The 14837-nt window shown below is 36.2% G+C and overlaps 1 protein-coding gene across 3 annotated transcripts in view; it reads right to left on the bottom strand.

Annotated features, from left to right (window-relative positions):
* The window catches only part of NLGN4X (neuroligin 4 X-linked), a 316482-nt gene that overhangs the window by 10474 nt on the left and 291171 nt on the right, over positions 1 to 14837 (bottom strand). For 2 of the 3 annotated variants that reach the window (XM_027842430.1, XM_027842431.1), the window contains one exon: positions 11370 to 12159. In XM_027842430.1, the coding sequence (XP_027698231.1) occupies positions 11370 to 12159 (790 nt within the window). Of the gene's footprint in view, positions 1 to 11369; positions 12166 to 14837 lie in introns of all 3 variants that reach the window. The other variant, XM_027842429.1, reaches the window with a different exon arrangement.

Genomic DNA, 14837 nt, shown 5'->3' with positions numbered 1-14837 from the left:
GAGAGAGAGAGAGAGAGAGAGAGAGAGAGAGAGAGAGAGAGAGAGAGTCTAGAGCTTGGTATCCTGATGTTGTGAGCTAACTGAGGGCAGGGACTGTTTTTTGACTCTTTTTGTATCTCCAATGCTTAGCACAGTATGTGGCACACAGCAGACATTTAATAAATGTTTATTGACTGATTAATGCTTTAGAGTGAGAAAATCAGCCTGTACTGACACTGCTACTTAAGCCTTATCAGGTGTTCTAATTAGGAAGGCATTCTGTATGGGGGCAGAATTATATTCTAGTGCTTACGTCAGAACACCTGAGAACTATGACAAGAAGCCTATCAGACTGTATTGCTCAGGTTAGAAGATCTGAATTGTAAGTTTCTTACATCCCTGTAGGATGTATGAAACCCGAAATATTAAAAAAAAGAAAAGATTCAAGTGACAGATCACAAAGATTTGGCAACTGAGTGTGGACATTGGAAACATGGAGAAGGAAAAAGGGTCAAAAGTAACACAACCATTTTGAACAAAAGAGAAAGGATTGATGGCATTTGCACTAGAAGAAATGATGAAGTCAGAAAGATAAATGTGTTTTGGGCAAAAGATAAACTCAAGTTAGGATACGTTGAATTTAAGATACTATATAGTTGTGCTATATAATTCAAAGGATATACAGTTGTAATAGCAATAACAGATACATAATTTTGAAGCTTTTGCACATGACTTTGCATGAATTAGTTCATTTGATTCTTAAAATAACTTTGAGTTAGGTACTGTAAGCATTATTATCTCCATTTTATAGATGAGGAAACTGAGGTTCAAGGAAGTTGTTTTGTTCATGACAACATGAAGGCTAAATGTATGGGGCAGGATTTGAAAGCATATCTATTCTGGATTCAATCTCAACACTCTTCCCACTCCAACATTATGGTTATAGATGTACTGTAGCTATTTGGAAATGTGGTTCGGGAACTTGGGAGAAAGGTCAAAACTTTATAAAGATGTGTGTGTGTGTGTGTGTGTGTGTGTGTGTATCTATATCTACTAAATGTGTATATATGTGTATATATATGAGATATTAGCATAAAGCTGATAGCTGGATTCCTGAGAGTGGTTAAGAAAAAGAAAAGAAGGCCTAGGGCTCAGAATTGAGAAAGATTCATTTTAAAGCAGTGGAAAGAATACTCAAGGAAAAATGACAGGGAAGACATGGTGAGAGATATAAAATGGGAACTAGGAGAAGGTAACAAAAAATATTCACCAAGAACAATGTGTTGAGCAAGAATTCAACTGAAGAAGAGAAGTCATTGAAAATGAAAATGAAAACTGAAAAAATGCTATTGTTTGGTTGATATAAGGCTCATAAGGAACCTTAGAGGGAGCAATTTCTGTAGAATTTTGGAGACAGAAGCCATATTACAAGTTATGAGTTGGAGTAATGAGTGGGTACTGAGTAATGAAGGCTTCAGGTTCAGTCTGCAAGAATTTTGGTGAATAAATAGAAGAAATGAGCTTGAGATGACAGGTAGGTCAAGGAACTGTGGTAGCCTAAACACGTTGTTAGGCATATGTGAAATGGCTAGATATCAAATGATGGGTGAAAGGGAGGGGATGATTGCTGGTTCACATACTGGTGAACACAGGTATATATGCGATTAAGAGCATCACCAGAACTAGTAGCTTTGGTTAAGGTGCCAAAATAACTTCTTAATCTTCACTACATCCACTGCTCAAACATCATCATTGAATATTGTCTCTAGAAAAAATTACAAGCTCAGCGGTCAAGTATTTGAGATTCTTCATCTGTAACCAACCTGCCTTTTCAGGCTATTTTCATGTTGATCCCCATTTACATTCTCTTATGTTTCAACCAAACTAATCTACTAAGTTGATCCATGAACTCAGAATGCTATTTCTTACCTCTGAGTGCTCATTTACATTATTCCCAATGCCTAGAGTATACTCTTTGTTCATTTCTGTTTTTCACAATCCTTCCATTTATTGAAGGCGCAGTTCACCTGCTTTGTGTGAAGCCTTCCCAGACGAAAGGGACTTCTCCCTCCTCAGATTTCCCTGTGACATTTAGATTTTTTTTTGGTGGGGGTGGGGAGTTACTTGTATTGCACTAAATCAGGTATGTGTTTTATGCCTTCTTCCCCACCCCCACTTTCCCCAAATAGAATGCAACCTTATGGAGGACCATGGCACCATGGTATTTTTATTTCAATACTCTCAGAACTTAGTATACTTCCTTGTACATAGAAGGTGCTTAAGAAATGATTGCTGAATGAAGAAGTAGGAATGAGTTCCTAAGACTGACAGAATAAAGGTACTATCAAACTTCAAGTTACTTGAAGGCATGGGGATTAGAAAGTACATATCAGATGTTTTTGATGAAGGTAAAGTAGAGGTTGAGATCATCTCCTCTAAGAATAGGTACAGAGCTCCTGTTTCAAGTAGATTTAGGATGTCAAGGAAAGAAAAAAAAATGAAGTGAAACAGCTATCTGCTGTAATTAGGCAAAACTGCCTAGTAAACAGGCAGCATAACTTGATTTCAGAGACTTGGCTCCTGTAGCTGGTTCCTTTCAACTTTACATAGCAGAGCAAAGCAAAGTAAAAGAGGGTGCAATTGTCTGAGAAACTTTAGCTAAAGCAGATCATTTGTTCGCTGAAATGATACAATAATGAAATCTTTTTTTCTTCTATCTTTGTTATAGTGTTGTTGTCTGGTATCCACACATTTGGATGTACACATATTTGAAGCATTTTTACATTTATTAACTTGGCACGGACATTTTGAAGAATATTATCTGAGGTTTGAGAAATCATGTTTAAAAATTCCGTGAGAGTGTTGGATTACACATTTAATTGAACAAATATTTATAAAGTAAAAACTTGGAGATAATCAACAGAGGGAATGATGTTCTTCTGTTGATTATATCCAGTTTATCCTGTATACATCTTCTTTGTACATAGCTGTTTATATGTTGTCTCTTCCTTGGACTTTGAAGGTAGGAATTTGTTTTTGTTTTTTTAGCCTTTCTTTGTATTGTAGCACTTAGCAATGTGCTTAACACATAGTATACACTTGATAAATGCTTGTTGACTGGTTGACATGAGTAAGGAACAATTCTGGGTTCTGGAAGGAGGGAGAAAGCTTGAGATTAGAATAATATAGGCACTAAATTCAAGAAGCTTATATTTTACTGGGGTGGAGGAATGGGGCAGAGATGACATCTTATGCATAAATAAGCATAATACAAGGAGACATCCAAAGACAAAGGAGAGATCCAAGAAAAGTAGTCTCAGAAAATTTGAGGAGGAAGAGGACACTTGCATTTGAGTGGATCACAGAAAAGTAAAAGCATGAACTGAACCTTAAACAAAAAGAAAAACTACACAATACAGAAGTGAGGAGTCGCCACATTCTATGTGGATGCAGAAAAAAAAAAAAAGATAAAGTGTTGAATTTGGGATAGAGTTGTTAGTCCAATATAGACACTAAAAAAAGAATGCCTGGGGGTGAGGAGAGATAATGTAAAATAACACTGGAAAGGTAAGTTGGAGGCTAGACTGTGGAAGGCCTTATATATTGACCTAAGGAATTTTTGTTTGATCCTTGGAGCAAAATTATAGATTTTTGAGTGCAGGGGTTGACATCAACCCATACATTAATAAGACTATTTTGAGCACATTTTATAGAACAGATTGCAGAGAAGAGAAACTGGAGGCAGGGAGACCAGTGAAAAGAATATTCAAGTAGTCAAGGAAAGCAGTGCTAAGTATCTGAATTAAAGTATTGAATATTAATAGAAGAAAAAATCATTTTAAGAGATATTGCCCTATGTAGGGAGAATCAACCAGACTTGGCAACCAATTGAACATAGGGAATGAAGAAGAAAAGTAAAAATAACTTTCAAACTTTGATGATGGCTCTATCAACAAAAATTAAGAGATATGGTAGAAGGACAGGTTTAGGGAGGAAGATGGTAAGCTCAATTTTGTATTTGTTGAGTTTGAGATGCTGGCAGCACATTCAGTTCAGAAAATATATATATATATTTGAAAACCTGAGTGGGAATAAGTTTTCCAATTTTCAGAAAAAGGCAGAGAATAGCCATGATACTATAGGCCAGTGAACTTGACTTTGATTCTTGGGAAAACTCTGGAACAGATGATTAAAGAAATGGTTAGTGATATAGAGAGAGAAGTCTGCCAACATGGCTTCATTAAGAATAGATCATGACAAATTAACCTTATTTCTTTATTTGACATTGTTATTAAATAATTAGATATAATTTACCTAGATTTTAGCAAAAATTAAATGATAAAATATCTCATGCATTCTTGTAGAAAGGATGGACAAGTATGGACAATAAAGTTAGATGGATTCTGAGCTGTTGGGATGGCAGGCCAAAGGGGTAATCATTAATGGTCCAATATCAATGTGGCAAAGAATCTCCATGGAACTGTGCTTTGCCCTGTGCTATTTCACATTTTTATCAATGAGCTGGGGAAAAGCATAGATGGCAAGATCATCAACTTTGCCAAAGACATAGAGCTTGGAGGAAGCACATTGAATGACTGGGTCAGGATCCCAAAAGTTCTCCATAGGTTAAGCATTGGGATGAATGTGCTAATTAAAGATAAAAGTGAAGTCTTACCTTGGGGTTCAAAAATTCCCTTAACAAACACAGGACAGGAAAGTAATGGTTTGATAGCAGTCTGAGAAAAGATATGTGTATTTCAGCAGATTACAAACTAGACATGAGGCAGTGACATGTGGTAGCCGAAAAGGCTAATGTAATTCTGGGTAACATTAAGAGATACACGGGTTTCAAGAATAGGAACTGATAGCTGTACTATACTCTTCTTTAGTAGGACCACATCTGGAGTTTTGTCTTCTGTGGGGTGGGAGACGGTGTGTGGAGACATTAATAAACTGAATTGTGTCTAGCAAGGAAGTGATTAGGGGCCATATGCCTATTTAACTACCAGGATAACCTTATCTCACTTGCTCTTGTGTCTAGAAAGTGTCCTCTAAATTCAACAAGTCTCGGGCAATCATATTAGGCCAAGTTAAAAAAATAATAATAAACCTAATACAAAAGTATCATGCAGGCAAAAAGTGAGTAGAAACTAAAACAACTTCTAAGGAGTAAAATTAAGGAAACAATAGATATTGAAGGCTGCTAAGTAAGAAGTAGGTATATCCATACTCCTTCTGACACCCTTTATCACTTTTTCATAAATTATCAGACCATAACAATTAAAGAGATGTCAGGATAATTTTGCTTACAATATTTTTTTTAAATTTTAATCACTGACAGCACTACATGATACCTCTAATAATATTCTGCATTTTCATAATAAAAATGGGTGAAAAATTATATTGCTTTAAAATAATTCTGAAATATGCAAATAATTTATGATTTTTAAGTAGTGGATGAAGCTTCTTCCATCAAGGAAGAACTGGTCATCAACTGGTTTTGCCCAAAAAGTAAGTAGGTTGACCTGATGATTTGCCTGAGGCACATAGCATTTAAGTGCCTAGCTCAGAGTCATGAAATTATTAAGTGATGTAAACTGGATTTGAACCCAGGTTTTCTTCACCCTAATCCTCATACTCTAGTGCTCTTAAAGCAGTAGATAGGTACACTATAGTTCTATATCCCCTGCTCCATGTTGCTCCTAATTCTTAAATAGTTCACTGAAATCCGTATAAAACAAAGAATGCATTTTAGCTTTTGAGTATACTGAGAGTATACAATATGATATGAATCTAATCTAATCCAAAAAGCATTTGTTATATGACTATACTATGCCAAGTATTGTATTAGATGCTGGGGATATAAAGATTAATGAAAAACACCCCTTGACCACAAGGACCTTACATTGTATTGGAATAAAGAAAAAGAAATTAGTATAAAATGTCTTAAAAACAACATTTAGCCTGACTATCAAAGGAAACAAAGAAATTGTTAGTGAAACATTTCTTTTTTCTTTTTAGAAGGACCAATGTAAGGTAATTCATTGCCATGTGTAATTACTGACTTTGCTTGCCCACTTCAGTAGTGTGGTATGTGTGCCAAGATGGGGAAATTTTACAACATTCTTGCTGGATGCTGAATGGAGGAAATGATGATGGCATGGTTAGCATTTCCATAATAGTAAGAGGGTTAGGGAGAAGAAAGATGGTGATGGAACAGATCACACAATGAGCTTACTTTTACATTCCTTCAGACAAAGATATTTTATCCTGTTGAGAGAGGACTCACTCCTATAGCTCCCAAAATAGCCAGAAGTCTAGGGGAATCACTGTATTCTGCCTCTTACTACTCATTTTCATATCTTTCTCCCAGAACTCTTTGAGAACAAACTCAGACGCAGACCTTCCCTATTGTCTTTTGTTTCAAAACATTCATTGCTAGTGAATGACTTGTATCTTGCAAGGCAAGGCTATATTCAGTTTTCAATACATTATTTTTTAAATATATTTCCTTTTCTCTGCAGATAGCCCAGTACACAATCCCAACTTTATTTCCTTGTGTCTATCAACAAGAGGTACCAGATGGCATCTATTTACTTTAAGATCTAGTTAGAAGTTCAGAAATGTTAGCTCTGAGAATATTTGAAAAGTTATGTTTATAGATCATTCATACTTGCCAGGCATTGTTACAAGTGGGCATATGAGGAATAGTATACAGGCTTTTAGGGGATGTGCTAGAGGTGCAGAAGGACTGTAACTCCACTCAAGAGACAATAATAAATTTACCTGACTGCAACAAGCTCTTTCCCCATCAGCAGCATATATAATGGTGACAGATGGTACTATAAAACATGCTTATAAGCCATTAATAACTGCAAATCCCTGATTTGCTAATATTTTAGAGAATGGTGATAATAACCAAAGGAAGCCACCATGCATATTATATCAGTCACTCAGCCAATGCACTAATTTATATATCCAGGTAATGCATTATAACTACGTACAGTTGATCATAAAGTTTTGTAAGTTCAAATTCCCTTAATGACACTATTAGACATGAAATGATTTCTAGATAAATTATAAGTAATTTAGATTCTCATTATCTATTTTTGATTAAATGTACCTATGAAATATATTCAAATTATGTTTTTAAAAATCACTTTACTTAAATGGATACTTTACTAAAAAGTGCATAAACAGAATTTGGGCAAATCCGATGTCAGTTCTCTTTATAGAATGGATTATACTCCACTAGCAGCTAGGGAGCATAGTGGATGGAGCACCAGGCCTGCAATCAGGAAGGTTTGAGTTCAAAAATGGCCTCAGGCACTTCATAACTGTGTTACCCTGGGCAAGTCACTTAACCCTGTTTACCTCAGTTTCCTCATGTGTAAAAAAAAAAATAAGCTGGAGAAAGAAATGACAAACCACTCCAGTATCTTTGCCAAGAAAACCCCAACCGGGGTCACTAAGAGCCAGACCCGACTGAAATGACTGAACGTCAGCAGCAGCAACAACAATATTCCCCTAGGGACAGATCACATCAGATCCAAGCTTTATTATCCAGTGTAAAAGTTAAATCATATTTTGCTTTAAATGTAGTAAGAATAATCACAACATTATGGCATTGCTGTCATTATATAACTCTTTTGTTCAAGGGCCTACAGTGGTTGTCTCCTTATGTATAAAGTACAAATCATCAGCTTGACTCCACAATTTAACAATAACATTGCCTCCATTCTACTACCCAATCAAATAAAAATAATATTGCCTATTTTATACTCCATGCTTCACAACCCATCTATTCATTCACCAGGACACCAGGGCCTACACAATATGCTATTCTTGCCATTTATCCCACAGCTATCTATTCCTTCTTTACAAAAACTATGATTCTCTAGACTAGACCTCCAGAGACCATGCACCTACCTCCGTGGGCTGTTGTAAGGACCAAATAAGATAATATTTTTAGAATGCTTAGCATCGTGCCTAGCACAAAGTAGACATTTAAATGTCTGTTTCCTTTTTTTCCTCCCTCCTAGGGTAGGCTAATCACTCAGCTTTAGAATGCCACCCTAAAGTTGATCTGTCTTGATGGTTGGGTTAGTGAGAACTCACCTACCCCACTATATTAAAGTAACTCTAGATTATACTTCCCATTCAATCCAGCAGTAAAATAAAAGGACACCAGGACCTACTCAGTATAGGAATCTTGCCATAACCCCATCTCCCATTTCTGTACCACACCTTGTCCCTTTCTACCTCTTGCTTTTGCTGTGGGAACAAAAGTCAACTGAATACCACCAAGTACTGGAAAGTACTTGACAGCCCCTAGGACTCCAATTACAGTCTCTGAAATTATCAAGTCAAAAACTCCTTTCACTAACTAGCATTCCCCCTGTGTGTTATGTAAGAATGTTAGATTATTAAGTTCCTAAATGTTTTACATAATTGTACACATATAACCTATATCTTACCATCTCAGGGAGGGTGGAAGGAAGGGATAGAACTTGGAACTCAAAATTTTAAATAAAAATTTTAAAAAAGAAAAAAAAAAGAATGGCAGTTCCCAGCTAGCAGGGACTGTCTCACTTTTATATTTGTATCACTAGTGCCTAGCACAGTGTCTGCAACTAGCATCTGCTTGATAAATGCTTATTGATAAATTGATCAATGGGGGAAGATAGAAAGACTAGATTTCTCCACATGATTTCATTATATTGAGATTTCCCAAGTGGGGAAATTCCCACCTTCAGTGTAGATCGAAACCATTCCTGCCACTTATAATAGTAGTAATAATAATATAAATAATAGTAAGCATTTATATAGCACCTACTATAAGCCCAGCGTTGTGCAAAGTACTTTACTGATATTTTTCTCAAGTGATCTTCATAGCAATCCTGATATATAAGTGCTATTATTATCCCCATTTTACAAATGAAGAAACCGAGGCAAACAGCGAGTAAGTGATTTGACCAAGGTCACACAATAGTATGTGTCTGAGGTTGATTTGAACTCATGTCTTCCTGATTCCAGGACCTGCCCTTGATCCATAGCAGCACCTGAAAAACTGCTTAATTATTGAGAATTTAAGTGACTTGTCTACGGTCACAGAACAAAAATGGGTATGAAGCAAGATTTGAACACTCTCTGGCCTTGAGGTTGGCTTTATATTCAAAATGCCACACTGGCTCTCAATTATTTATAATAAAAACTGCACTTCTTTCCTGATTGATCAATTACACTTTATCACAGAGTTTTCTCTTGCATTTACTATTGCATGACCTTGAACAAGTCACTTAATGATCTTAGGTCTAAGTTTCTTCATCTGAAAAATTAAGGGGCTGGGCTAGATGGCTTCTTTAGAATCTTATGGTCCTGTATCTATGATACTATTTTCCTAATCTATCATTTAATGCTTACAGCATTGAATTACATGGAACAGGTAGAAGTGTTCTCATCCATCAGATAATGAAACAGTAATTAATTTGATGAGGTCACATAGCTAAGAAGTTGAGGAATTGGGACAAGAACCCAAGTGTTCTGAATCTTAGTCCAGTGTTTCTTACTATTGTTATTCAGCACTGGTGACTTAACTGTTCTTTCCTGTTCTTCTTGGTCAGTCCAGTTCACACCCACATTTGTAGGGCCATGCTCTAACTCTTCCTTCACTACTCTGGCTCATTTTATCTTTATACTTCTCTGAATTCTGATAGGTCATATAATCTATAGTACAAAAATTCATGCTACTCTCCTCTAGTGTTCCCTATAATTGTTTTTGCTCTTGTCACCCTCACAAAAATGGAAGCCCCTCAATGTCAGATACCATGTTTTAAACATCCTCACACAATTATGGTGATATCTTTGGTTTTCCCCCAGATTCTCTCACAACACATGCTTAACAAATACTGGTTGATGACTTCAATGAATACATTATAAATCAGAAAACATTCTGGTAATACAGTTACCTATTAGTTAATCTTTTTTTGAGTTTGTGGTTTTTTTTTCTATTGGGATTTCCTAGATTCAGGCACCCCTGCATAAGATTTTTGTAGACAAATACATACTTGAAAAGATATGAAAAATGCAAACATCAATTATATGGATTCAGAAAGATATCTAAATCTCTGCTGTGTAGATACTCTACAAATACTGAAGAAAAATCCCCAAAGCAGCTAAATGGGCTAATAATAAGATGTATTTATTAACCCTTGCCTTGTATCATCCTTTTGAAGAGTAATGCAATATTTCCACTTATTCCGGTGTCTCCATTTTGCCAGGACTACAATACTGTTCCAAAACCACTCTCCCTGACAGTATACACGATGACTACAATAAAGTAAATAAAACCATCTAGATACAATGTCCAATCTTGACCACTAAATCACCACTAAAATGGAAATAAAATAAACACATTTTCCACAAAATATTGTTTAGATTCATTAAAGATTGAAAGTTGCTAAACTTTCCAAGATTCCAAGCTGAGCATCTTTGTTTTCTTCTAAGATTTTTGCTAATATTACTGCACTGCACTGCAGTTGCAGTTATGAGAGCCTAACCCTGCTGTAAGTGTTCATTGGAAAGATTTACCATCCCTTGGTGCCATGAGCATCTTTATTTTTAATTCAGTACAAGAACTTCAAGGTGAAAAAAAAAGCACAGCACTAAAGTAGAACAGAACAATACTGCATTATTTGTCAAAAGGATGATACAGGACAAGAGTTAGTGAACACAGCCTATTATTAGCCATTTAAGTAGCTTTAGGGGTTTTCCTTCCATGTTTTCAGAGTATCTACACAGTAGAGATTCAGCTGTATTTCCAAATCTCTGTAACAGTTGTTTGTGTTTTCCATACCTTTTTCAAATATATTTAGCAGCACAGTTATGAGGATGAGATTTCTCCATAGTTAATAGAAAGCACATTTCATTTTTGTTGCTATGCAGTAAGCCTAGCTATACAATTTCCCATGAGGGCAGTCTTCTTCAAGAATTTCCTTTCCTCTCAACAGATGTATGTAGTCTCTTTGAGATGGAAAACACTAAGGTGTACTCCCACTTTTATGCGGTATAATGAAAGAATTTAGTTTTTTCCCTCTGAGAAAAAACTGCTATTTCTAACCAGGTCCCATCAAGCTAGAAAAAATTGGCCTGTGCAGTTATTGTCCAACCAGCCATATAAAAATTATTTGACAGGATGATGAAGAAGTAACTTTAAGTTACAGTAAACCTTGGAGAAAAATTGTTATGTTTTCCCTTTTGTGACAAATGTAAAATTCTGAAGCAAAGCTATTGAAAGTTGCAGGACTCTAGGTCTAGTGTAATTGTTTAACTAAAGACCAAAAGCACAAAACATGGCAACCAGAAGAAAGCTGCCTTAGAGTAAAACATACCCAGTTTTGGCGAAGTTTGTCCAGTATGTCATAACCACTGCACTAAGCATGACATCATTCTTGGAGAAGTTACAGCTGAAGAGTTCAGTAGGACCAATCATGGGAATGCCAAAAACATATGGAACTTCATCTCCATGGGCTGAATCAGCCCAGCTTGGTTTCATTTCACTTTGGCAATGGTGGTAGAATGCATAGAAATATGTTGGGGAGCCATACTGGGCATGTAGGTCAGCTGTGGCAACGGCAGGAGCAACCCATTGATGATCAGTAAAAAGGGCAACCAGGGTCTTCCTTCGAGTTTCAGGGTTTTCTTTATCTGCCCAATCAGTGTACATGAACTTTATTGTCTCCCGGAGGGTGTCTTTTCCTTCTGGATAACCATACAGATTGTCCACAAAGTTGGAGACAGAGAAGTCAAAATCATTTGGAGAAACGCCATCCTCATTGTCAACAATACCATCAACAAACTTTAAGCCTTCCCCTTGGTTCACGCCAAGCATTATGTCATAGTTTAGGAACTCCCCCTGCTCCATTAGAATCTGAGGGTCATCTGGAATTACATCACCATCTATCACGGGCCCGAAGGCAATGTGGTATGTGGCTGGAGTAATGGTCTGTTGAATGAGCTCTTTGTAGTTCTTATTCCGAAGGCATTCAACCATGTCAGTGGTATCCAGCATGTTGCAGCCCACTTTATCTGCCAATATCCGAGTGTACTTGGCAGGCTGGTAGTTCACTGCCCAGCTGGACAGGGCTGTTCCACTCTGTATGATTGCCTTTTGGAACAGACCTGCAGGTGCAAATTGTGTACATGCAAATGAAAATCTAAAATATAAAAAAGCTGCTTTTACTGAGCAAAGAATGCTTTTATTGTATCTTAGGGATGTGAATTTCTGAGTACAGTAGCATTCAGCTATTTCAGCCTCTCTTTGACTCATTTTTTTTCCATTTGACACTAGTTTTATTAGGAAGTTCTTCTACACACAGAATAAAGAGTTAAGAAAAGGAAACTACCCTTACAAGTTCATTCTCCAATGAAAATTCATTCTATTCATCTACCCCTCTAGAATTTTCAAGCTTTTACCTTAGAAAAGCTCCCACAAATAAATGAATGTCAGAAGCAATCTAATTCTCTGTTCCATGTCAATATGCTTTTCACTAGTTTAAAGGTCAAAGGAAAAATTACATGCTTACCTTTTTCACAGAGTAACCAGGCACCATGTAATTTAGGAAAAAACGTTCAGCTAAAATCATTTTAATATGCTCAATTTGTGGGAGTATTTTGGTCTGATATACTTTTGAATTACTTGTTTCACATTTTCTCCCTTAACTGTAAATATATGAAAAAAATTTTAATGTGCATTTGAAATAATAATTTTGTCCATATCTAATTAAATTCTCCAATTGGAATTAATATGATTTTTCCCCAAAGAATTTATGATTTCTAAAAAAATGACACTAGTTCCAAGTCCAAGATTTGCAAAACTGTCAAAAATACCCCATTTAGTTTAGGGTTCAGAATAAGTTGGAGCTGATGGGGTAAAAGAAATCGATATTTTATTCCACTGCATGGATGTCTAGAAGTATAAAACCTCTATTTTTGAAGTATGTGAGGACAGGAGATATTGGCTTATAAAATCAGAGTGTTCTGTTCACTATCTTTCCTTTTTTACACTTGAATGCTGGCCTGAGTTTAGGATCTGACATCTCATGAGCCACTAGAAGAATAAAGCATTAAATCTGCTTCTAGTAGCTTGCACTGTCAACTTTTAAAATCATGGAAGCAATCAAGTAGGTGAAAAACATGATTTTAATCAGCAAGATGTGATTTTAAGAGAGGATGGCCCAAAGAGTAACTCGGAACTGAAATTCTAAATGGCTCCATGCTGCATTGGTGAGGTCACTATTTAGGAACTTTATGTTACATAGTCTATTTGTACTAGTCTCTTATTATATTTACTTTAATATGGGCTATTTACTCCCTAGAGAAAACAGAGTGACCTGTATGCATCTTGTTGCAGGACACAGTGTAAGACATAAGTAAAATGATTCAGATTCTTTGGAAGTACTGCAAAGTCCTATCGAAATGATCGTCAATAAAATTAGAATGGAGCAGTGTTACTTAAAGAGAGATTTCTCAGAACTAAGAGAAATGTTTTAGTTGATTTGAACTTCACACAAAAAAGACCAATCATTTTTTCAAGTATAGATAAAACATCAATTTGGAAAAAAAAAAAAAAGAACAAAGAGCACTGTCAACATTCAAGAATTGTCCTAAAAAATTGGATTATAAATGTAGAAGATGTCACATGCTCCACCCCTTCATTCACTTGCTGCCCTCTCAAGGGAAGGGTTCCACCCATCTACTGCAGTGAGGCTGCATTCATTCTGCTTTGCTGGTGAAGGAGTAGGAAAAGGAACTTTTCTAATCTTTTTTCTCAGGAAAGAAAAGCTTACCTCTTCAAGTGCCTAAGGAATCTGATAAATTTTACCTTTTCGGATAAATATCTTAATCTTACAATTTCTCCTTCTTCCACTGGGGCCAATGTGTACTATTTAATTTAGGGTTATTGTTATTAATTTCTATTTACATATTTGTACAACAATGTAGTTCTGCTTAGGCTTTTATCTGTCCTTATATGTATTAGTCCTCTCTCAAACTCAAGAGATCAGCTGTCACTTCTCCAATTCCTCCAATCCCACCAATTCTCTAGTTTGCTACCTCGAACCTGCCATCCTTTTGGAATCAGATTATCAAGGCATCAAAAATTGTTTGTTAAAGAAGCATCTCTAAAACTGGGAGATAGGGCCTAAGGAGTAAAATGAAATATAGTGTAGAGGTCTTTGCCATCCAGTAAATGTTAGTCACTGAGATGCTTTGACACTGACCTCCTGGCTAATCCTCACATAAAACATTCCATTGCCTGGCTTCAGCCATTTTCACTAGCTATACCCTATGCTTATAATTCTCTTCCTCCTCATCTCTGCTTCCCCCTTCTTCAAGCCCCGCCTAAAATCCTATGTGCTAAAGGAAGCCTTTCCTGATTCTATTTAATTCTCATGCCTTGCCATCATTGATTACCCTGTATATATCTTGTTTGAACATAATCACTTGCTTATTGTCTCCTCCATTAAAACTGAAGCCTTTGAGAGCAGCCATTGTCTTCTGGCTTTCTTTATATCCTCAGTGCTGGGGCACACAGCAGGCACTTAATAAATGTAAAATAATTGACTAACTGACTAGAGTCTTTGGGACATCTATTTTGGGTGTTTAGAGACCTTTGTTCTCTGCCATTTTCAGGGCTGCATCCCAAATGCTTGAAGCTGCCAAAAGTCTGACGCATGTGTATTTAAAATATCTCTAGTGGATTTTCCCCCTTCTAGATGTTACTATCTCCTACATGAATAGGTATCAGGTTTTTTTTTTCTAATTTTGGTTAAAAAAATTACATAAACATGTCAAATGAC

Source organism: Vombatus ursinus, unplaced genomic scaffold (genome assembly GCF_900497805.2).
Source record: "Vombatus ursinus unplaced genomic scaffold, bare-nosed wombat genome assembly UNPS02014872.1, whole genome shotgun sequence".
NCBI lineage: Eukaryota > Metazoa > Chordata > Mammalia > Diprotodontia > Vombatidae > Vombatus > Vombatus ursinus.
Note: the sequence above shows the minus strand (reverse complement) of the source record. Positions and strands in the feature narration are given on the sequence as shown.